A 26,786-nucleotide genomic window follows, 5' to 3' on the forward strand; every position below is an offset into this window, starting at 1 on the left:
AGGTTGGGGACATTATCTACAGATATCAGGGCAGGCTGGGGACATTATCTACAGATATCGGGGCAGGCTGAGGACATTATCTACAGATATCGGGGCAGGCTGAGGACATTATCTACAGATATCGGGGCAGGCTGAGGACATTGTCTACAGATATCGGGGCAGGTTGGGGACATTATCTACAGATATCAGGGCAGGCTGGGGACATTATCTACAGATATCGGGGCAGGCTGAGGACATTATCTACAGATATCGGGGCAGGCTGAGGACATTGTCTACAGATATCGGGGCAGGTTGGGGACATTATCTACAGATATCAGGGCAGGCTGGGGACAGTATCTACAGATATCGGGGCAGGTTGGGGACATTATCTACAGATATCGGGGCAGGCTGAGGACATTATCTACAGATATCGGGGCAGTCTGAGGACATTATCTACAGATATCAGGGCAGGCTGGGGACATTATCTACAGATATCGGGGCAGGCTGGGGACATTGTCTACAGATATCGGGGCAGGCTGAGGACATTATCTACAGATATCGGGGCAGTCTGGGGACATTATCTACAGATATCAGGGCAGGCTGGGGACATTATCTACAGATATCGGGGCAGGCTGGGGACATTATCTACAGATATCGGGGCAGGCTGGGGACATTATCTACAGATATCGGGGCAGGCTGGGGACATTATCTACAGATATCGGGGCAGGCTGAGGACATTATCTACAGATATCGGGGCAGGCTGAGGACATTGTCTACAGATATCGGGGCAGGCTGGGGACATTATCTACAGATATCGGGAGCAGGCTGAGGACATTATCTACAGATATCGGGGCAGGCTGGGGACATTGTCTACAGATATCGGGGCAGGCTGGGGACATTATCTACAGATATCAGGGCAGGCTGAGGACATTATCTACAGATATCGGGGCAGGCTGGGGACATTATCTACAGATATCGGGGCAGGCTGGGGACATTATCTACAGATATCGGGGCAGGCTGAGGACATTATCTACAGATATCGGCGCAGGCTGGGGACATTATCTACAGATATCAGGGCAGGCTGAGGACATTATCTACAGATATCGGGGCAGGCTGGGGACATTATCTACAGATATCGGGGCAGGCTGGGGACATTATCTACAGATATCGGGGCAGGCTGGGGACATTATCTACAGATATCGGGGCAGGCTGGGGACATTATCTACAGATATCTGGGAAGGCTGAGGACATTATCTACAGATATCGGAGCAGGCTGGGGACATTGTCTACAGATATCGGGGCAGGCTGAGGACATTATCTACAGATATCGGGGCAGGCTGGGGACATTATCTACAGATATCGGAGCAGGCTGGGGACATTGTCTACAGATATCGAGGCAGGCTGGGGACATTATCTACAGATATCGGGGCAGGCTGGGGACATTATCTACAGATATCAGGGCAGGCTGAGGACACTATCTACAGATATCGGGGCAGGCTGGGGACATTATCTACAGATATCGGGGCAGGCTGGGGACATTATCTACAGATATCGGGGCAGGCTGGGGACATTATCTACAGATATCAGGGCAGGCTGAGGACATTGTCTACAGATATCGGGGCAGGCTGAGGACATTATCTACAGATATCGGGGCAGTCTGAGGACATTATCTACAGATATCGGGGCAGGCTGGGGACATTATCTACAGATATCGGGGCAGGCTGAGGACATTATCTACAGATATCGGGGCAGTCTGAGGACATTATCTACAGATATCGGGGCAGGCTGGGGACATTATCTACAGATATCGGGGCAGGCTGAGGACATTATCTACAGATATCGGGGCAGGCTGAGGACATTATCTACAGATATCGGGGCAGGCTGAGGACATTATCTACAGATATCGGGGCAGGCTGGGGACATTATCTACAGATATCGGGGCAGGCTGGGGACATTGTCTACAGATATCGGGGCAGGCTGGGGACATTGTCTACAGATATCGGGGCAGTCTGAGGACATTGTCTACAGATATCAGGGCAGGCTGGGGACATTATCTACAGATATCGGGGCAGGCTGAGGACATTATCTACAGATATCGGGGCAGGCTGAGGACATTATCTACAGATATCGGGGCAGGCTGAGGACATTGTCTACAGATATCGGGGCAGGTTGGGGACATTATCTACAGATATCAGGGCAGGCTGGGGACATTATCTACAGATATCGGGGCAGGCTGAGGACATTGTCTACAGATATCGGGGCAGGTTGGGGACATTATCTACAGATATCAGGGCAGGCTGGGGACATTATCTACAGATATCGGGGCAGGCTGGGGACATTATCTACAGATATCGGGGCAGGTTGGGGACATTATCTACAGATATCAGGGCAGGCTGGGGACATTATCTACAGATATCGGGGCAGGCTGAGGACATTATCTACAGATATCGGGGCAGGTTGGGGACATTATCTACAGATATCAGGGCAGGCTGGGGACATTATCTACAGATATCGGGGCAGGCTGAGGACATTATCTACAGATATCGGGGCAGGCTGAGGACATTATCTACAGATATCGGGGCAGGCTGAGGACATTGTCTACAGATATCGGGGCAGGTTGGGGACATTATCTACAGATATCAGGGCAGGCTGGGGACATTATCTACAGATATCGGGGCAGGCTGAGGACATTATCTACAGATATCGGGGCAGGCTGAGGACATTGTCTACAGATATCGGGGCAGGTTGGGGACATTATCTACAGATATCAGGGCAGGCTGGGGACAGTATCTACAGATATCGGGGCAGGTTGGGGACATTATCTACAGATATCGGGGCAGGCTGAGGACATTATCTACAGATATCGGGGCAGTCTGAGGACATTATCTACAGATATCAGGGCAGGCTGGGGACATTATCTACAGATATCGGGGCAGGCTGGGGACATTGTCTACAGATATCGGGGCAGGCTGAGGACATTATCTACAGATATCGGGGCAGTCTGGGGACATTATCTACAGATATCAGGGCAGGCTGGGGACATTATCTACAGATATCGGGGCAGGCTGGGGACATTATCTACAGATATCGGGGCAGGCTGGGGACATTATCTACAGATATCGGGGCAGGCTGGGGACATTATCTACAGATATCGGGGCAGGCTGAGGACATTATCTACAGATATCGGGGCAGGCTGAGGACATTGTCTACAGATATCGGGGCAGGCTGGGGACATTATCTACAGATATCGGGAGCAGGCTGAGGACATTATCTACAGATATCGGGGCAGGCTGGGGACATTGTCTACAGATATCGGGGCAGGCTGGGGACATTATCTACAGATATCAGGGCAGGCTGAGGACATTATCTACAGATATCGGGGCAGGCTGGGGACATTATCTACAGATATCGGGGCAGGCTGGGGACATTATCTACAGATATCGGGGCAGGCTGAGGACATTATCTACAGATATCGGCGCAGGCTGGGGACATTATCTACAGATATCAGGGCAGGCTGAGGACATTATCTACAGATATCGGGGCAGGCTGGGGACATTATCTACAGATATCGGGGCAGGCTGGGGACATTATCTACAGATATCGGAGCAGGCTGGGGACATTGTCTACAGATATCGAGGCAGGCTGGGGACATTATCTACAGATATCGGGGCAGGCTGGGGACATTATCTACAGATATCAGGGCAGGCTGAGGACACTATCTACAGATATCGGGGCAGGCTGGGGACATTATCTACAGATATCGGGGCAGGCTGGGGACATTATCTACAGATATCGGGGCAGGCTGGGGACATTATCTACAGATATCAGGGCAGGCTGAGGACATTGTCTACAGATATCGGGGCAGGCTGAGGACATTATCTACAGATATCGGGGCAGTCTGAGGACATTATCTACAGATATCGGGGCAGGCTGGGGACATTATCTACAGATATCGGGGCAGGCTGAGGACATTATCTACAGATATCGGGGCAGTCTGAGGACATTATCTACAGATATCGGGGCAGGCTGGGGACATTATCTACAGATATCGGGGCAGGCTGAGGACATTATCTACAGATATCGGGGCAGGCTGAGGACATTATCTACAGATATCGGGGCAGGCTGAGGACATTATCTACAGATATCGGGGCAGGCTGGGGACATTATCTACAGATATCGGGGCAGGCTGGGGACATTGTCTACAGATATCGGGGCAGGCTGGGGACATTGTCTACAGATATCGGGGCAGTCTGAGGACATTATCTACAGATATCAGGGCAGGCTGGGGACATTATCTACAGATATAAGGGCAGGCTGAGGACATTATCTACAGATATCTGGGCAGGCTGGGGACATTATCTACAGATATCAGGGCAGGCTGGGGACATTATCTACAGATATCAGGGCAGGCTGAGGACATTGTCTACAGATATCAGGGCAGGTTGGGGACATTATCTACAGATATCGGGGCAGGCTGGGGACATTATCTACAGATATCAGGGCAGGCTGGGGACATTATCTACAGATATCAGGGCAGGCTGAGGACATTATCTACAGATATCGGGGCAGGCTGGGGACATTGTCTACAGATATCAGGGCAGGCTGGGGACATTATCTACAGATATCAGGGCAGGCTGAGGACATTGTCTACAGATATCAGGGCAGGTTGGGGACATTATCTACAGATATCAGGGCAGGCTGGGGACATTGTCTACAGATATCAGGGCAGGCTGGGGACATTATCTACAGATATCAGGGCAGGCTGAGGACATTGTCTACAGATATCAGGGCAGGTTGGGGACATTATCTACAGATATCGGGGCAGGCTGGGGACATTATCTACAGATATCGGGGCAGGCTGAGGACATTATCTACAGATATCGGGGCAGGCTGGGGACATTAGGGATGATGCAATTAAACAGATGGTGTCTGTGACGTGAGGTCTGGAGCTGCCGACGCACCTGGTGTGGATGTTGTAGATCACATAGGAGCCGGTGAATGAATAGTGAAATACCTGGAATTAAAGGAAATCCAGTTATTATCATCACAGAGAAGCGAATAGAATTATAATCCCCAGTCTCCATGGATGTTGTGAGTAGTGGTCACTGACCAATATAATGCAAACGATATCCACTCTACATGAACGGCTCAGTGCTATAGGTCAATAACCATGAATAGTACCAAAAAATAATTTAACCATTGAACCTCCCTCCCCGGGCGGCACCGGCCACGGACGCTTCTTGCCATATATTAGTAGGGTTGCGTTTTGTCTTCTACACTTTGGCCATTCGCACTTTAGTGGTCACAATTATTCCTGGTCCTTTGCGCTGTACGGGTAATATATTGGTTGCTGCCCTTGTGCCCCCCCCCCCCCCCGGGGACGCAGCCTTACGCTTTCGGGCACTGGTTTTAATGTATATTTGATGACATTTTTCAATCACGATTTCTAGTTTTTCACTTTCGTAGCTGTAGGAGAAGGACGTTGTAGATCCGCTAGAACTCATTCGATAAAGCTTCATCTTCAGAAGCGTCTGATGGGATCAGTGTCCTCGGCGTCCGGTGCTGCGCCGCTCGTCTGTGAGGATGATGATCAGGTCACTCTACACCGGCTGAGACCTATGAATTATTCAGATTAACTACGAGACTGAAATCCTCGGCACGGGGGTCACTCAGATCTGCTGGAGCATAAGACATTGGATGACGAGGGGACAGAAGCGAAGAGCCAAATGTAGGGGACACGTAGCCCACGGCTCATACCTTCATTATCCACGTTATGGCGGCATCAGTGGAGGCCATGATAAAAGACGCACCCCCATTATTCATGAGAATCCGACCCCTCATTCAGCACCCCCCCACTCCCTGCCCCCCATTATTCATGAGAGCCCGACCCCTCATTCAGCACCCCCCCACTCCCTGCCCCCCATTATTCATGAGAACCCGACCCCTCATTCAGCACCCCCCCCACTCCCTGCCCCCCATTATTCATGAGAGCCCGACCCCTCATTCAGCACCCCCCCACTCCCTGCCCCCCATTATTCATGAGAGCCCGACCCCTCATTCAGCACCCCCCCCACTCCCTGCCCCCCATTATTCATGAGAGCCCGACCCCTCATTCAGCACCCCCCCACTCCCTGCCCCCCATTATTCATGAGAACCCAACCCCTCATTCAGCAGCCCCCCAGTCTCTGCCCCCCCCCTCATTCAGCAGCACTTCCCCCACCCCAATATACAGATAGTGGCTGGTGACGGCTCCTGCAGCTTCATGTGTCCGACCCCCCCCCCAGGTATAAAAGATGGAGGAGCCGTGTACTGACCAAGACCTGTATATGTTGTGTCACCCGCATGATTGTAAGCTCTTGTGATCAGCGTCCTCACTCCTCTCCTCATAGATTGTAAGCTCTTGTGATCAGCGTCCTCACTCCTCCTCTCCTCATAGATTGTAAGCTCTTGTGATCAGTGCCCTCACTCCTCTCCTCATAGATTGTAAGCTCTTGTGATCAGTGTCCTCACTCCTCTCCTCATAGATTGTAAGCTCTTGTGATCAGAGTCCTCACTCCTCTCCTCATAGATTGTAAGCTCTTGTGATCAGCGTCCTCACTCCTCCTCTCCTCATAGATTGTAAGCTCCTGTGATCAGCGTCCTCACTCCTCTCCTCCTCATAGATTGTAAGCTCTTGTGATCAGAGTCCTCACTCCTCTCCTCATAGATTGTAAGCTCTTGTGATCAGCGTCCTCACTCCTCTCCTCCTCATAGATTGTAAGCTCTTGTGATCAGCGTCCTCACTCCTCTCCTCATAGATTGTAAGCTCTTGTGATCAGCGTCCTCACTCCTCTCCTCCTCATAGATTGTAAGCTCTTGTGATCAGTGTCCTCACTCCTCTCCTCATAGATTGTAAGCTCTTGTGATCAGCGTCCTCACTCCTCTCCTCCTCCTCATAGATTGTAAGCTCTTGTGATCAGTGTCCTCACTCCTCTCCTCCTCATAGATTGTAAGCTCTTGTGATCAGCGTCCTCACTCCTCCTCTCCTCATAGATTGTAAGCTCTTGTGATCAGCGTCCTCACTCCTCCTCTCCTCATAGATTGTAAGCTCTTGTGATCAGCGTCCTCACTCCTCTCCTCATAGATTGTAAGCTCTTGTGATCAGCGTCCTCACTCCTCTCCTCATAGATTGTAAGCTCTTGTGATCAGTGTCCTCACTCCTCCTCTCCTCATAGATTGTAAGCTCTTGTGATCAGCGTCCTCACTCCTCTCCTCATAGATTGTAAGCTCTTGTGATCAGCGTCCTCACTCCTCTCCTCATAGATTGTAAGCTCTTGTGATCAGTGTCCTCACTCCTCTCCTCCTCATAGATTGTAAGCTCTTGTGATCAGCGTCCTCACTCCTCTCCTCATAGATTGTAAGCTCTTGTGATCAGCGTCCTCACTCCTCTCCTCATAGATTGTAAGCTCTTGTGATCAGTGTCCTCACTCCTCTCCTCCTCATAGATTGTAAGCTCTTGTGATCAGTGTCCTCACTCCTCTCCTCATAGATTGTAAGCTCTTGTGATCAGCGTCCTCACTCCTCTCCTCCTCATAGATTGTAAGCTCTTGTGATCAGTGTCCTCACTCCTCCTCTCCTCATAGATTGTAAGCTCTTGTGATCAGCGTCCTCACTCCTCTCCTCATAGATTGTAAGCTCTTGTGATCAGCGTCCTCACTCCTCTCCTCATAGATTGTAAGCTCTTGTGATCAGTGTCCTCACTCCTCTCCTCCTCATAGATTGTAAGCTCTTGTGATCAGCGTCCTCAGTCCTCTCCTCCTCATAGATTGTAAGCTCTTGTGATCAGCGTCCTCACTCCTCCTCTCCTCATAGATTGTAAGCTCTTGTGATCAGCGTCCTCACTCCTCTCCTCCTCATAGATTGTTAGCTCTTGTGATCAGCGTCCTCACTCCTCTCCTCATAGATTGTAAGCTCTTGTGATCAGCGTCCTCACTCCTCCTCATAGATTGTAAGCTCTTGTGATCAGTGTCCTCTCTCCTCTTCTCCTCATAGGCTGTAAGCTCTTGTGATCAGTGTCCTCACTCCTCCTCTCCTCATAGATTGTAAGCTCTTGTGATCAGTGTCCTCCTCTTCTCCTCATAGGCTGTAAGCTCTTGTGATCAGCGTCCTCACTCCTCTCCTCATAGATTGTAAGCTCTTGTGATCAGTGTCCTCCTCTTCTCCTCATAGGCTGTAAGCTCTTGTGATCAGCGTCCTCACTCCTCCTCTCCTCATAGATTGTAAGCTCTTGTGATCAGCGTCCTCACTCCTCCTCTCCTCATAGATTGTAAGCTCTTGTGATCAGCGTCCTCACTCCTCTCCTCCTCATAGATTGTAAGCTCTTGTGATCAGTGTCCTCACTCCTCTCCTCATAGATTGTAAGCTCTTGTGATCAGCGTCCTCACTCCTCTCCTCCTCATAGATTGTAAGCTCTTGTGATCAGCGTCCTCACTCCTCTCCTCCTCATAGATTGTAAGCTCTTGTGATCAGCGTCCTCACTCCTCCTCACCTCATAGATTGTAAGCTCTTGTGATCAGTGTCCTCACTCCTCCTCTCCTCATAGATTGTAAGCTCTTGTGATCAGCGTCCTCACTCCTCCTCTCCTCATAGATTGTAAGCTCTTGTGATCAGCGTCCTCACTCCTCTTCTCCTCATAGATTGTAAGCTCTTGTGATCAGCGTCCTCACTCCTCTCCTCATAGATTGTAACCTCTTGTGATCAGTGTCCTCACTCCTCTCCTCCTCATAGATTGTAAGCTCTTGTGATCAGCGTCCTCACTCCTCCTCTCCTCATAGATTGTAAGCTCTTGTGATCAGCGTCCTCACTCCTCCTCTCCTCATAGATTGTAAGCTCTTGTGATCAGCGTCCTCACTCCTCTCCTCATAGATTGTAAGCTCTTGTGATCAGTGTCCTCACTCCTCTCCTCCTCATAGATTGTAAGCTCTTGTGATCAGCGTCCTCACTCCTCTCCTCCTCATAGATTGTAAGCTCTTGTGATCAGTGTCCTCACTCCTCCTCACCTCATAGATTGTAAGCTCTTGTGATCAGTGTCCTCACTCCTCTTCTCCTCATAGATTGTAAGCTCTTGTGATCAGCGTCCTCACTCCTCTCCTCATAGATTGTAAGCTCTTGTGATCAGCGTCCTCACTCCTCTCCTCATAGATTGTAAGCTCTTGTGATCAGCGTCCTCACTCCTCTCCTCCTCATAGATTGTAAGCTCTTGTGATCAGTGTCCTCACTCCTCCTCTCCTCATAGATTGTAAGCTCTTGTGATCAGCGTTCTCACTCCTCTCCTCATAGATTGTAAGCTCTTGTGATCAGCGTCCTCACTCCTCTCCTCATAGATTGTAAGCTCTTGTGATCAGTGTCCTCACTCCTCTCCTCCTCATAGATTGTAAGCTCTTGTGATCAGCGTCCTCAGTCCTCTCCTCCTCATAGATTGTAAGCTCTTGTGATCAGTGTCCTCACTCCTCCTCTCCTCATAGATTGTAAACTCTTGTGATCAGCGTCCTCCTCTTCTCCTCATAGATTGTAAGCTCTTGTGATCAGCGTCCTCACTCCTCTCCTCATAGATTGTAAGCTCTTGTGATCAGTGTCCTCACTCCTCTCCTCCTCATAGATTGTAAGCTCTTGTGATCAGCGTCCTCAGTCCTCTCCTCCTCATAGATTGTAAGCTCTTGTGATCAGCGTCCTCACTCCTCCTCTCCTCATAGATTGTAAGCTCTTGTGATCAGCGTCCTCCTCTCCTCCTCATAGATTGTAAGCTCTTGTGATCAGCGTCCTCACTCCTCCTTCTCCTCATAGATTGTAAGCTCTTGTGATCAGTGTCCTCACTCCTCTCCTCCTCATAGATTGTAAGCTCTTGTGATCAGTGTCCTCACTCCTCCTCTCCTCCTCATAGATTGTAAGCTCTTGTGATCAGCGTCCTCACTCCTCCTCTCCTCATAGATTGTAAGCTCTTGTGATCAGTGTCCTCACTCCTCCTCTCCTCATAGATTGTAAGCTCTTGTGATCAGCGTCCTCACTCCTCTCCTCATAGATTGTAAGCTCTTGTGATCAGCGTCCTCACTCCTCCTCTCCTCATAGATTGTAAGCTCTTGTGATCAGCGTCCTCACTCCTCCTCTCCTCATAGATTGTAAGCTCTTGTGATCAGTGTCCTCACTCCTCCTCTCCTCATAGATTGTAAGCTCTTGTGATCAGCGTCCTCGCTCCTCCTCTCCTCATAGATTGTAAGCTCCTGTGATCAGCGTCCTCACTCCTCTCCTCATAGATTGTAAGCTCTTGTGATCAGCGTCCTCACTCCTCCTCTCCTCATAGATTGTAAGCTCTTGTGATCAGCGTCCTCACTCCTCATAGATTGTAAGCTCTTGTGATCAGTGTCCTCACTCCTCTCCTCATAGATTGTAAGCTCTTGTGATCAGCGTCCTCACTCCTCTCCTCATAGATTGTAAGCTCTTGTGATCAGCGTCCTCACTCCTCCTCTCCTCATATATTGTAAGCTCTTGTGATCAGTGTCCTCACTCCTCACCTCCTCATAGAGTGTAAGCTCTTGTGATCAGCGTCCTCACTCCTCCTCTCCTCATAGATTGTAAGCTCTTGTGATCAGTGTCCTCACTCCTCCTCTCCTCATAGATTGTAAGCTCTTGTGATCAGCGTCCTCACTCCTCCTCTCCTCATAGATTGTAAGCTCTTGTGATCAGCGTCCTCACTCCTCCTCTCCTCATAGATTGTAAGCTCTTGTGATCAGCGTCCTCACTCCTCTCCTCATAGATTGTAAGCTCTTGTGATCAGTGTCCTCACTCCTCTCCTCCTCATAGATTGTAAGCTCCTGTGATCAGCGTCCTCACTCCTCTCCTCATAGATTGTAAGCTCTTGTGATCAGCATCCTCACTCCTCCTCTCCTCATAGATTGTAAGCTCTTGTGATCAGCGTCCTCACTCCTCCCCTCATAGATTGTAAGCTCTTGTGATCAGCGTCCTGACTCCTCTCCTCATAGATTGTAAGCTCTTGTGATCAGCGTCCTCACTCCTCCTCTCCTCATAGATTGTAAGCTCTTGTGATCAGCGTCCTCACTCCTCTCTTCCTCATAGATTGTAAGCTCTTGTGATCAGTGTCCTCACTCCTCCTCATAGATTGTAAGCTCTTGTGATCAGTGTCCTCACTCCTCTCCTCCTCATAGATTGTAAGCTCTTGTGATCAGCGTCCTCACTCCTCCTCTCCTCATAGATTGTAAGCTCTTGTGATCAGCGTCCTCACTCCTCCTCTCCTCATAGATTGTAAGCTCTTGTGATCAGTGTCCTCACTCCTCTCCTCATAGATTGTAAGCTCTTGTGATCAGCGTCCTCACTCCTCTCCTCATAGATTGTAAGCTCTTGTGATCAGCGTCCTCACTCCTCTCCTCATAGATTGTAAGCTCTTGTGATCAGCGTCCTCACTCCTCTCCTCATAGATTGTAAGCTCTTGTGATCAGCGTACTGACTCCTCTCCTCATAGATTGTAAGCTCTTGTGATCAGCGTCCTCACTCCTTTTCTCCTCATAGATTGTAAGCTCTTGTGATCAGCGTCCTCACTCCTCTCCTCATAGATTGTAAGCTCTTGTGATCAGCGTCCTCACTCCTCTCCTCATAGATTGTAAGCTCTTGTGATCAGCATCCTCACTACTCTCCTCATAGATTGTAAGCTCTTGTGATCAGTGTCCTCACTCCTCTCCTCATAGATTGTAAGCTCTTGTGATCAGTGTCCTCTCTCCTCTTCTCCTCATAGATTGTAAGCTCTTGTGATCAGTGTCCTCACTCCTCTCCTCCTCATAGATTGTAAGCTCTTGTGATCAGTGTCCTCTCTCCTCTTCTCCTCATAGATTGTAAGCTCTTGTGATCAGCGTCCTCACTCCTCTCCTCATAGATTGTAAGCTCTTGTGATCAGTGTCCTCACTCCTCCTCTCCTCATAGATTGTAAGCTCTTGTGATCAGCGTCCTCCCTCCTCCTCTCCTCATAGATTGTAAGCTCTTGTGATCAGCGTCCTCACTCCTCTCCTCCTCATAGATTGTAAGCTCTTGTGATCAGTGTCCTCACTCCTCCTCATAGATTGTAAGCTCTTGTGATCAGCGTCCTCACTCCTCTCCTCCTCATAGATTGTAAGCTCTTGTGATCAGTGTCCTCACTCCTCCTCATAGATTGTAAGCTCTTGTGATCAGTGTCCTCACTCCTCTCCTCCTCATAGATTGTAAGCTCCTGTGATCAGCGTCCTCACTCCTCCTTCTCCTCATAGATTGTAAGCTCTTGTGATCAGTGTCCTCACTCCTCTCCTCATAGATTGTAAGCTCTTGTGATCAGTGTCCTCTCTCCTCTTCTCCTCATAGATTGTAAGCTCTTGTGATCAGCGTCCTCACTCCTCTCCTCCTCATAGATTGTAAGCTCTTGTGATCAGCGTCCTCACTCCTCTCCTCATAGACTGTAAGCTCTTGTGATCAGCGTCCTCACTCCTCCTCTCCTCATAGATTGTAAGCTCTTGTGATCAGCGTCCTCACTCCTCCTCTCCTCATAGATTGTAAGCTCTTGTGATCAGCGTCCTCACTCCTCTCCTCCTCATAGATTGTAAGCTCTTGTGATCAGTGTCCTCACTCCTCCTCTCCTCATAGATTGTAAGCTCTTGTGATCAGCGTCCTCACTCCTCCTCTCCTCATAGATTGTAAGCTCTTGTGATCAGCGTCCTCCCTCCTCCTCTCCTCATAGATTGTAAGCTCTTGTGATCAGTGTCCTCACTCCTCTCCTCCTCATAGATTGTAAGCTCTTGTGATCAGCGTCCTCACTCCTCCTCTCCTCATAGATTGTAAGCTCTTGTGATCAGCGTCCTCACTCCTCCTCTCCTCATAGATTGTAAGCTCTTGTGATCAGTGTCCTCGCTCCTCCTCTCCTCATAGATTGTAAGCTCTTGTGATCAGCGTCCTCACTCCTCTCCTCATAGATTGTAAGCTCTTGTGATCAGTGTCCTCACTCCTCTCCTCATAGATTGTAAGCTCTTGTGATCAGCGTCCTCACTCCTCCTCTCCTCATAGATTGTAAGCTCTTGTGATCAGCGTCCTCACTCCTCTCCTCATAGATTGTAAGCTCTTGTGATCAGCGTCCTCACTCCTCTCCTCCTCATAGATTGTAAGCTCTTGTGATCAGCGTCCTCACTCCTCCTCTCCTCATAGATTGTAAGCTCTTGTGATCAGCGTCCTCACTCCTCTCCTCATAGATTGTAAGCTCTTGTGATCAGCGTCCTCACTCCTCCTCTCCTCATAGATTGTAAGCTCTTGTGATCAGCGTCCTCACTCCTCTCCTCATAGATTGTAAGCTCTTGTGATCAGCGTCCTCACTCCTCTCCTCATAGATTGTAAGCTCTTGTGATCAGCGTCCTCACTCCTCTCCTCCTCATAGATTGTAAGCTCTTGTGATCAGTGTCCTCACTCCTCCTCTCCTCATAGATTGTAAGCTCTTGTGATCAGCGTCCTCGCTCCTCCTCTCCTCATAGATTGTAAGCTCTTGTGATCAGTGTCCTCACTCCTCTCCTCCTCATAGATTGTAAGCTCTTGTGATCAGCGTCCTCCCTCCTCTCCTCATAGAGTGTAAGCTCTTGTGATCAGCGTCCTCACTCCTCTCCTCATAGATTGTAAGCTCTTGTGATCAGCGTCCTCGCTCCTCCTCTCCTCATAGATTGTAAGCTCTTGTGATCAGTGACCTCACTCCTCTCCTCCTCATAGATTGTAAGCTCTTGTGATCAGTGTCCTCCCTCCTCTCCTCATAGATTGTAAGCTCTTGTAATCAGCGTCCTCACTCCCCCTCTCCTCATAGAGTGTAAGCTCTTGTGATCAGTGTCCTCACTCCTCCTCTCCTCATAGATTGTAAGCTCTTGTGATCAGCGTCCTCGCTCCTCCTCTCCTCATAGATTGTAAGCTCCTGTGATCAGCGTCCTCACTCCTCCTCTCCTCATAGATTGTAAGCTCTTGTGATCAGCGTCCTCACTCCTCCTCTCCTCATAGATTGTAAGCTCTTGTGATCAGCGTCCTCACTCCTTCTCTCCTCATAGAGTGTAAGCTCTTGTGATCAGTGTCCTCACTCCTCTCCTCCTCATAGATTGTAAGCTCTTGTGATCAGCGTCCTCACTCCTCTTCTCCTCATAGATTGTAAGCTCTTGTGATCAGTGTCCTCACTCCTCCTCTCCTCATAGATTGTAAGCTCTTGTGATCAGCGTCCTCGCTCCTCCTCTCCTCATAGATTGTAAGCTCTTGTGATCAGTGTCCTCACTCCTCTCCTCATAGATTGTAAGCTCTTGTGATCAGCGTCCTCACTCCTCCTCTCCTCATAGATTGTAAGCTCTTGTGATCAGCGTCCTCACTCCTCTCCTCCTCATAGATTGTAAGCTCTTGTGATCAGCGTCCTCACTCCTCTCCTCATAGATTGTAAGCTCTTGTGATCAGCGTCCTCACTCCTCCTCTTCTCATAGATTGTAAGCTCTTGTGAACAGCGTCCTCACTCCTCTCCTCCTCATAGATTGTAAGCTCTTGTGATCAGCGTCCTCACTCCTCCTCTCCTCATAGATTGTAAGCTCTTGTGATCAGCGTCCTCACTCCTCCTCTCCTCATAGATTGTAAGCTCTTGTGATCAGCGTCCTTACTCCTCCTCTCCTCATAGATTGTAAGCTCTTGTGATCAGCGTCCTCAGTCCTCTCCTCATAGATTGTAAGCTCCTGTGATCAGCGTCCTCGCTCCTCCTCTCCTCATAGATTGTAAGCTCTTGTGATCAGCGTCCTCACTCCTCCTCTCCTCATAGATTGTAAGCTCTTGTGATCAGCGTCCTCGCTCCTCCTCTCCTCATAGATTGTAAGCTCTTGTGATCAGTGTCCTCCTCTCCTCATAGATTGTAAGCTCTTGTGATCAGTGTCCTCACTCCTCTCCTCATAGATTGTAAGCTCTTGTGATCAGCGTCCTCACTCCTCCTCTCCTCATAGATTGTAAGCTCTTGTGATCAGTGTCCTCACTCCTCTCCTCCTCATAGATTGTAAGCTCCTGTGATCAGCGTCCTCGCTCCTCCTCTCCACATAGATTGTAAGCTCTTGTGATCAGTGTCCTCACTCCTCCTCTCCTCATAGATTGTAAGCTCTTGTGATCAGTGTCCTCACTCCTCTCCTCCTCATAGATTGTAAGCTCCTGTGATCAGCGTCCTCGCTCCTCCTCTCCACATAGATTGTAAGCTCTTGTGATCAGTGTCCTCACTCCTCCTCTCCTCATAGATTGTAAGCTCTTGTGATCAGCGTCCTCACCGTACTGTCTATAGGGAGGGTGTAGAATATATGAAAGACACACGGATACGTATCTATACTCTACACTGACACCTCACATATAGCCTGAGCCCCTCGTTCACCTCGTGCTCCGTTGAATCTTAGTCGCCGCTGTCCGGCTCCATTTCCCAGATATTGAGCAGTAGATGATTACAGGTCTGAGCCTCTATGACTTCTTATCTGGTCTGGAGCCGGTTGAGGGGCCCCGGAGTCCTCCGTCGTCTGGTGTGCACATTACTTCTGGCTCTGCTGCAACCTGATATATAAACCAGCTGAAAGTCAGAAACATCTAATGGTCCATCAATAATTCCACCGTCATGACATCTCCCGTGTGATCGTTCACTACATCGCCAGGTCCAGAAAGGACGTTTATCTGCATCTTCCCTCCAGAACTCTGTTCTGTATCATCACTGCCCAAAATGGGCTCTGGAGGTCGCAGCTGGTGCCGCTCAGGAACAATCAGGGTAAAAGAAGCCGCAAAGCAAAGAGATGAGATTCATCCAAGAACGGTGCTCCAAAGCAGTGAAATTAATGAGACCTCGTCCTGGGCCGGAGAATGGAAGCCGATCACTAGGGATAAACTAAATCTTCCAAATTACTGATCATACGTGTAACCATACAGGGAAGGACTGCTCATACGTGTAACCATACAGGGAAGGACTGCTCATACGTGTAACCATACAGGGAAGGACTGCTCATATGTGTAACCATACAGGGAACGACTGCTCATACGTGTAACTCATACAGGGAACGACTGCTCATACATGTAACCATACAGGGAACGACTGCTCATACATGTAACCATACAGGGAACGACTGCTCATACATGTAACTCATACAGGGAACGACTGCTCATACATGTAACCATACAGAGAACGACTGCTCATACATGTAACCATACAGGGAACGACTGCTCATACATGTAACCATACAGGGAACGACTGCTCATACATGTAACCATACAGGGAACGACTGCTCATACATGTAACCATACAGGGAACGACTGCTCATACATGTAACCATACAGGGAACGACTGCTCATACATGTAACCATACAGGGAACGACTGCTCATACATGTAACTCATACAGAGAACGACTGCTCATACGAGTAACTCATACAGAGAACGACTGCTCATACATGTAACTCATACAGAGAACGACTGCTCATACGTGTAACTCATACAGAGAACGACTGCTCATACGTGTAACCATACAGGGAACGACTGCTCATACGTGTAACTCATACAGGGAACGACTGCTCATACGTGTAACCATACAGGGAAGGACTGCTCATACGTGTAACCATACAGAGAACGACTGCTCATACATGTAACTCATACAGAGAACGACTGCTCATACGTGTAACTCATACAGAGAACGACTGCTCATACATGTAACTCATACAGAGAACGACTGCTCATACGTGTAACTCATACAGAGAACGACTGCTCATACGTGTAACCATACAGGGAACGACTGCTCATACATGTAACTCATACAGAGAACGACTGCTCATACGTGTAACTCATACAGAGAACGACTGCTCATACATGTAACTCATACAGAGAACGACTGCTCATACGTGTAACTCATACAGAGAACGACTGCTCATACGTGTAACTCATACAGAGAACGACTGCTCATACGTGTAACCATACAGGGAAGGACTGCTCATACGTGTAACCATACAGAGAACGACTGCTCATACATGTAACTCATACAGAGAACGACTGCTCATACATGTAACCATACAGGGAACGACTGCTCATACGTGTAACCATACAGAGAACGACTGCTCATACATGTAACTCATACAGAGAACGACTGCTCATACGTGTAACTCATACAGAGAACGACTGCTCATACGTGTAACTCATACAGAGAACGACTGCTCATACGTGTAACCATACAGAGAACGACTGCTCATACGTGTAACTCATACAGAGAACGACTGCTCATACGTGTAACTCATACAGGGAACGACTGCTCATACGTGTAACTCATACAGGGAAGGACTGCTCATACGTGTAACCATACAGGGAAGGACTGCTCAAAGGTGTAACCATACAGGGAAGGACTGCTCATACGTGTAACCATACAGGGAACGACTGCTCATACGTGTAACCATACAGGGAAGGACTGCTCATACGTGTAACCATACAGGGAACGACTGCTCATACGTGTAACCATACAGAGAACGACTGCTCATACGTGTAACCATACAGGGAACGACTGCTCATACATGTAACCATACAGAGAACGACTGCTCATACGTGTAACCATACAGGGAACGACTGCTCATACATGTAACCATACAGAGAACGACTGCTCATACGTGTAACTCATACAGAGAACGACTGCTCATACGTGTAACTCATACAGAGAACGACTGCTCATACACGTAACTCATACAGAGAATGACTGCTCATACACGTAACTCATACAGAGAACGACTGCTCATACGTGTAACTCATACAGAGAACGACTGCTCATACCTGTAACCATACAGAGAACGACTGCTCATACATGTAACCATACAGAGAACGACTGCTCATACACGTAACCATACAGAGAACGACTGCTCATACACGTAACTTATACAGAGAACGACTGCTCATACACGTAACTCATACAGAGAACGACTGCTCATACGTGTAACTCATACAGAGAACGACTGCTCATACGTGTAACTCATACAGAGAACGACTGCTCATACGTGTAACTCATACAGAGAACGACTGCTCATACACGTAACTTATACAGAGAACGACTGCTCATGCATGTAACCATACAGAGAACGACTGCTCATACGTGGAACCATAAAGAGAACGACTGCTCATACGTGGAACCATACAGAGAACGACTGCTCATACGTGTAACCATACAGAGAACGACTGCTCATACGTGTAACCATACAGAGAACGACTGCTCATACGTGTAACCATACAGAGAACGACTGCTTATACGTGTAACCATACAGAGAACGACTGCTCATACATGTAACTATACAGAGAACGACTGCTCATACATGTAACCATACAGGGAACGACTGCTCATACGTGTAACTCATACAGAGAACGACTGCTCATACATGTAACCAGAGAACGACTGCTCATACGTGTAACCATACAGAGAACGACTGCTCATACATGTAACCATACAGAGAACGACTGCTCATATGTGTAACCATACAGAGAACGACTGCTCATACGTGTAACCATACAGAGAACGACTGCTCATACGTGTAACCATACAGGGAACGACTGCTCATACATGTAACCATATAGAGAACGACTGCTCATACATGTAACCATACAGAGAACGACTGCTCATACATGTAACCATACAGAGAACGACTGCTCATACATGTAACCATACAGGGAACGACTGCTCATACATGTAACCATACAGGGAACGACTGCTCATACATGTAACCATATAGAGAACGACTGCTCATACATGTAACCATACAGAGAACGACTGCTCATACGAGTAACCATAAAGAGAACGACTGTATGGTTACATGTATGAGCAGTCGTTCTCTGTATGGTTACTCGTATGAGCAGTCGTTCTCTGTATGGTTACATGTATGAGCAGAGAACGACTGCTCATACATGTAACCATACAGAGAACGACTGCTCATACGTGTAACCATACAGAGAACGACTGCTCATACGTGTAACCATACAGAGAACGACTGCTCATACGTGTAACCATACAGAGAACGACTGCTCATACGTGTAACCATACAGAGAACGACTGCTCATACGTGTAACCATACAGAGAACGACTGCTCATATGTGTAACCATACAGAGAACGACTGCTCATACGTGTAACCATACAGAGAACGACTGCTCATACGTGTAACCATACAGGGAACGACTGCTCATACATGTAACCATACAGAGAACGACTGTTCATACATGTAACCATACAGAGAACGACTGCTCATACGAGTAACCATACAGAGAACGAGTGCTCATACATGTAACCATACAGAGAACGAATGCTCATACACGTAACCATACAGGGAACGACTGCTCATACGTGTAAAACATACTGAGAACGACTGCTCATACGTGTAACCATACAGAGAACGACTGCTCATACACGTAACCATACAGAGAACGACTGCTCATACGTGTAACCATACAGAGAACGACTGCTCATACACGTAACCATACAGAGAACGACTGCTCACACGTGCAACCACAGAACGACTGCTGATACGTGTAACCATACAGAGAACGACTGCTCATACGTGCAACCACAGAACGACTGCTCATACATGTAACCATACAGAGAACGACTGCTCATACGTGTAACTCATACAGAGAACGACTGCTCATACATGTAACCATACAGAGAACGACTGCTCATACATGTAACCATACAGAGAACGACTGCTCATACGTGTAACCATACAGAGAACGACTGGTCATACGTGTAACCATACAGAGAACGACTGCTCATACGTGTAACCATACAGAGAACGACTGCTCATACATGTAACCATACAGAGAACGACTGCTCATACGTGTAACCATACAGAGAACGACTGCTCATACGTGTAACCATACAGAGAACGACTGCTCATACGTGTAACCATACAGGGAACGACTGCTCATACATGTAACCATACAGAGAACGACTGTTCATACATGTAACCATACAGAGAACGACTGCTCATACGAGTAACCATACAGAGAACGAGTGCTCATACATGTAACCATACAGAGAACGAATGCTCATACACGTAACCATACAGGGAACGACTGCTCATACGTGTAAAACATACTGAGAACGACTGCTCATACGTGTAATCAGAGAACGACTGCTCATACGTGTAACCATACAGGGAACGACTGCTCATACATGTAACCATACAGAGAACGACTGTTCGTTCATACATGTAACCATACAGAGAACGACTGCTCATATGAGTAACCATACAGAGAATGACTGATCATACATGTAACCATACAGAGAACGAATGCTCATACACGTAACCATAGAGAGAACGACTGCTCATACACGCAACCATACAGAGAACGACTGCTCATACACGTAACCATACAGAGAACGACTGCTCATACACGTCACCATACAGAGAACGACTGCTCATACGTGTAACCATGCAGAGAACGACTGCTCATACGTGTAACCATACCGAGAACGACTGCTCATACACGTAACCATACAGAGAACGACTGCTCATACATGCAACCACAGAACGACTGCTCATAGTGTAACCACAGAACGACTGCTCATACGTGTAACCATACAGAGAACGACTGCTCATACATGCAACCACAGAACGACTGCTCATACGTGTAACCATACAGAGAATGACTGCTCATACATGTAACCATACAGAGAACGACTGCTCATACATGTAACCATACAGAGAATGACTGCTCATACATGTAACCATACAGAGAACGACTGCTCATACACGTAACCATACAGAGAACGACTGCTCATACATGTAACCATACAGAGAACGACTGCTCATACGTGTAACTCATACAGAGAACGACTACTCATACATGTAACCATACAGAGAACGACTGCTCATACGTGTAACCATACAGAGAACGACTGCTCATACGTGTAACCATACAGGGAACGACTGCTCATACATGTAACCATACAGGGAACGACTGCTCATACGTGTAACCATACAGAGAACGACTGCTCATACATGTAACTCATACAGAGAACAACTGCTCATACGTGTAACTCATACAGAGAACGACTGCTCATACGTGTAACTCATACAGAGAACGACTGCTCATACGTGTAACTCATACAGAGAACGACTGCTCATACGTGTAACTCATACAGAGAACGACTGCTCATACGTGTAACCATACAGAGATGATTGTTAATTATTCTGATTTGTTCCATTGGTAGATAAGTTTAGGGCAACAAAAAAAAAAGGATTCTGCCCATTACATATATGTTGCAGTGTTGACCCCCTCAATAACCAGTATCACCCTGGTGGGAAATATCGGAACAGGTCAGGGATAATGGACCCTTGTTTAGATTTGCTGCAAATGAGAGGACATCCATATCCCCCATCATATCACAAAGCGGGGACACAATCCCTGCAAAAAAGTAAAAAGGTGACAGCAGAGGCAGCTCTGAACCCCTCAGCTCAGCAGGAGGCCTCCACACGCTCTGTGCTGTGGATGGAAGAGGCCTCCACACGCTCTGTGCTGTGGATGGAGGAGGCCTCCACACGTTCTGTGCTGTGGATGGAGGAGGCCTCCACACGTTCTGTGCTGTGGATGGAGGAGGCCTCCACACGTTCTGTACTGTGGATGGAGGAGGCCTCCACACGTTCTGCGCTGTGGATGGAGGAGGCCTCCACACGTCCTGTGCTGTGGATGGAGGAGGCCTCCACACGCTCTGTGCTGTGGATGGAGGAGGCCTCCACACGTTCTGTGCTGTGGATGGAGGAGGCCTCCACACGTTCTGTGCTGTGGATGGAGGAGGCCTCCACACGTTCTGTGCTGTGGATGGAGGAGGCCTCCACACGTTCTGTGCTGTGGATGGAGGAGGCCTCCACACGTTCTGTGCTGTGGATGGAGGAGGCCTCCACACGTTCTGTACTGTGGATGGAGGAGGCCTCCACACGTTCTGCGCTGTGGATGGAGGAGGCCTCCACACGTCCTGTGCTGTGGATGGAGGAGGCCTCCACACGCTCTGTGCTGTGGATGGAGGAGGCCTCCACACGTTCTGTGCTGTGGATGGAGGAGGCCTCCACACGCTCTGTGCTGTGGATGGAGGAGGCCTCCACACGTTCTGTGCTGTGGATGGAGGAGGCCTCCACACGTTCTGTACTGTGGATGGAGGAGGCCTCCACACGTTCTGCGCTGTGGATGGAGGAGGCCTCCACACGTCCTGTGCTGTGGATGGAGGAGGCCTCCACACGTTCTGTGCTGTGGCTGGAGGAGGCCTCCACACGTTCTGCGCTGTGGATGGAGGAGGCCTCCACACGTCCTGTGCTGTGGATGGAGGAGGCCTCGGGTCTACGTTCAGAGATTCATAGTCTTCGTCGCTGACGTAATTTACCTCTTTTTTGGTTCCAGCGACAGTCACTTGAAACTATAACACTGGACGGGGAGAACAACTGGAAGCTTCTCATGTAACTTTATGCTTCTTATTCTACAAGGAAATCACAAGGAGACTTATTTCTTGTATTTCAGATGTTTGGAAAAGGATTTTGTCTGAGATTGGAGATGAACCGTCAGCGGCTTCAATCTCTGGAGGGGTCTTCACTTTCCAAGGACAATACAAGAACCATCTCATACAGATCCTGTCAGTGCTCAGACACAAGGAGACTCCTATGGCAGTGTAATGAGGCTATTAATGGTGGTCACCTCGCTTCCGTAGACCACTCCAGAATCGCTAAGAAGTTCCAGACAATGAAACCTCAGGTGACTTGATGCATCACTAGTGAGGGGACTTGTAGGTTGTGGGGTACGGTAACCACCATGCACCACTATGATAACACTGGCCCCCAAGTGATTAGGGCCCTGTTATTTCACATTTGCATCAATCTATAAAAATTTATTTTAGACCCCGAAACAGCATGGGCCGAGCTGGTCGTAGTACTCCAGGAGAAGAAGAAGAATTCCAATAAAAGTCTGATCTCCTGGATATAACACAAGAGAGATCAGAGATGAAAAGCCTCTTCACCAAACCATAAGTTCCCCGGCTACGATGGGGAGGATTGTTACTGATTGGATCATCATTAACAAACCACAAAATAATTCAAACCTTTAATAATAATGTTTGTAAAGCCTTAAAAGATGCAGTCTCTATGTGTGACAAAGCGGCCCAGCAAGCCCAGCGTTGCCAGACCACGGGGACATCTACAACCGCACCTGGACCTTCTCAACAAGCCCTGTAGACTGCGGTCTCATCAGCCCCTCAGGGTCCTCTACCATCATTGGCCCCTCACCCATCATGGTTACATCATCTTTACTAGCCCCTCAGGGTCCTCTACCATTATCGTTCCCTCATCCATCATCGGCCCCTCACCAATCACGGTTACGTCATCTTTACTAGCCCCTCAGCGTCCTCTTCCATCACTGGCCCCTCACCCATCATGGTTATGTCATCCATCACTGGCCCCTTACCCATCACGGTTACGTCATCCATCACTGGCCCCTCACCCATCATGGTTACGTCATCCATCACTGGCCCCTCACCCATCACGGTTACGTCATCCATCACTGGCCCCTCACCCATCATGGTTATGTCATCCATCACTGGCCCCTCACCCATCACGGTTATGTCATCCATCACTGGCCCCTCACTCATCATGGTTACGTCATCCATCACTGGCCCCTCACCCATCACGGTTACGTCATCCATCACTGGCCCCTCACCCATCACGGTTATGTCATCCATCACTGGCCCCTCACCCATCATGGTTACGTCATCCATCACTGGCCCCTTACCCATCACGGTTATGTCATCCATCACTGTCCCCTCAGGGTCCTAATCTATCACTAGTCACTTCTAGTCCTCATTTATTACTGCTCAGTCAGGTCCTTTATGTCTAGTCACCCCTTCTCATCATATTGGCCACCTAGGATGATTCCGCATTAGAATTGCTGTTACAGGAAGGAATATGCTATAACTCTCCCTGGATTTGCGCCGTCAGGTGTCAGGACACTTCCCCACAAACAGTAACCATTACCCTGCAGATTAATTTCCTATATTTAATGTGATGTAAACACTTAGAAGCCCCGGACTAATCCATATAATTGTAGCAACATGATTGCTTCTGGTTAATTGCAAGAGATCAATTAGCCGATAATTTAGTCTCAGCCTCCCGAATCCTGACATTTCTTGTAATAAATGGAGATGTAAACACCTCATCGTAGTCGCAGCAGGATAATTACTGATTGATATTCATTAATGTTCTGGATACGAGGGGCGGCCGCCACAGTCTCAGGGAAGCACCCGCTTTATTCAATAACTGGACGGGTCACAACAGAGGTCGAGCTCTCAAGGTCATTTATCAACGCAGAGAAATACAAATGCAGAATCATCTGTACAAATGGACCCATGTGACGGCCAAGTGTCACCTATCGCCCGCAGGTTGGCGGCGCTGGGCGTCTGATAGAAACGTGCCAGGTCCCATCATCCGTGAATCCCGGACCATCACCAGGTGAGTCCTGACATTGAGCATGGACTCTGAGCTTTCCTTCATTCATTGAGGTTTGAGGGTTAGACCTGTTGTTCTAACGAATCCCCCCCTCATCAATTACCCATCATGCTTCAGTAATAACGCCTTCCTTAGAGGGAGATATTCCAGGGACTTTTAGTCAGAGATGACCATTGTGGTCAGTTACCCAGGGGTAATAACGCTACGGAAGCCGGAAACTATAGGAAGGGTATAATGATAATCCACGAGGCTTTACCCTACAGAGTATGGCGGAGGGGAAATTATCGGCAATAAAGAGGGACAGAAGTGATGGGACATAGTCGGGGGTAGATTATAAATGAAAAATATGTGAGACAGGAGTTATGGGATGACAAGATTTAAGGAACCGATTTTCTGTCTTAATTGCAACACGCGCCGACATTCAGGTTCACAATTAAATCGAAACCATTGAAGGTGCGAGAACAGTATTTAAAACGTCAAACATTTTCTCATTGGTGTTAGCAAAAGTGAATGAGGGAGACGGCGTCCGATATTTTAAGATTCAAATGTTTGGGACTGGAGTGACAAGCAGAATGGAAGAAATGTTCAGGTACACGATGGAGGGAAATGACTAAACCTTGGGCCGCGGGCTGTTCGTTCCGGCCTGCTAGGAGGGGGACCGCGGTGGGCACTACAGACTGCTATACTGCCATGTTACTACAGAGACTCTGCTTCTACCCTGACAAGAAGAGAAGAAGTCTCCTCCTCTATACTGCCATGTTACTACAGAGTCTCTGCTCCTACCCCGACAAGAAGAGAAGAACTCCACTCCACTATACTGCCATGTTACTACAGAGTCTCTGCTCCTACCCTGACAAGAAGAGAAGTAGTCTCCTCCACTATACTGCCATGTTACTGCAGAGTCTCTGCTCATACCCCGACAAAAAGTCTCCTCCTCTATACTGCCATATTACTACAGAGTCTCTGCTCCTACCCTGACAAGGAGAAGTCTCCTCCACTATACTGCCATGTTACAATAGTCTCTGCTCCTACCCTGACAAGAAGAGAAGAAGTCTCCTCCTCTATACTTCCATGTTACCACAGAGTCTCTGCTCCTACCCTGACAAGAAGAAGTCTCCTCCACTATACTGCCATGTTACTACAGAGTCTCTGCTCCTACCCCGACAAGAGGAGAAGTCTCCTCCTCTATACTGCCATCTTACTACAGAGTCTCTGCTCCTACCCTGACAAGGAGAAGTCTCCTCCACTATACTGCCATGTTACTACAGAGTCTCTGCTCCTACCCTGACAAGTAGAGAAGAAGTCTCCTCCACTATACTGCCATGTTACTACAAAGTCTCTGCTCCTACCCCGACAAGAAGAGAAGTCTCCTCCTCTATACTACCATGTTACTACAGAGTCTCTGCTCCTACCCTGACAAGGAGAAGTCTCCTCCTCTATACTGCCATGTTACTACAGAGACTCTGCTCCTAACCTGACAAGAAGAAGTCTCCTCCACTATACTGCCATGTTACTACAGAGTCTATGCTCCTACCATGACAAGAAGAGAATAAGTCTCCTCCTCTATACTGCCATGTTACTACAGAGACTCTGCTCCTACCCTGACAATGAGAAGTCTCCTCCACTATTCTGCCATGTTACTACAGAGTCTCTGCTCCTACCCTGACAAGGAGAAGTCTCCTCCTCTATTCTGCCATGTTACTACAGAGTCTCTGCTCCTACCCTGACAAGGAGAAGTCTCCTCCACTATACTGCCATGTTACTACAAAGTCTCTGCTCCTACCCCGACAAGAAGAGAAGTCTCCTCCTCTATACTACCATGTTACTACAGAGTCTCTGCTCCTACCCTGACAAGGAGAAGTCTCCTCCTCTATACTGCCATGTTACTACAGAGACTCTGCTCCTAACCTGACAAGAAGAAGTCTCCTCCACTATACTGCCATGTTACTACAGAGTCTATGCTCCTACCATGACAAGAAGAGAATAAGTCTCCTCCTCTATACTGCCATGTTACTACAGAGACTCTGCTCCTACCCTGACAATGAGAAGTCTCCTCCACTATTCTGCCATGTTACTACAGAGTCTCTGCTCCTACCCTGACAAGGAGAAGTCTCCTCCTCTATTCTGCCATGTTACTACAGAGTCTCTGCTCCTACCCTGACAAGGAGAAGTCTCCTCCACTATACTGCCATGTTACTACAGAGTCTCTGCTCCTACCCTGACAAGAGGAGAAGTCTCCTCCACTATACTGCCATATTACTACAAAGTCTCTGCTCCTAC

General features: G+C 48.3%; 1 protein-coding gene across 1 annotated transcript in view; it reads right to left on the reverse strand.

Moving 5' to 3' along the window:
- The window catches only part of DPP10 (dipeptidyl peptidase like 10), a 285,774-nt gene that overhangs the window by 130,082 nt on the left and 128,906 nt on the right, over positions 1–26,786 (reverse strand). The window contains 1 exon segment of the mRNA XM_075831017.1: positions 4,941–4,993. Within this exon segment, the coding sequence (XP_075687132.1) occupies positions 4,941–4,993 (53 nt within the window).

This window comes from Rhinoderma darwinii, chromosome 6, assembly GCF_050947455.1.
Source record: "Rhinoderma darwinii isolate aRhiDar2 chromosome 6, aRhiDar2.hap1, whole genome shotgun sequence".
NCBI lineage: Eukaryota > Metazoa > Chordata > Amphibia > Anura > Rhinodermatidae > Rhinoderma > Rhinoderma darwinii.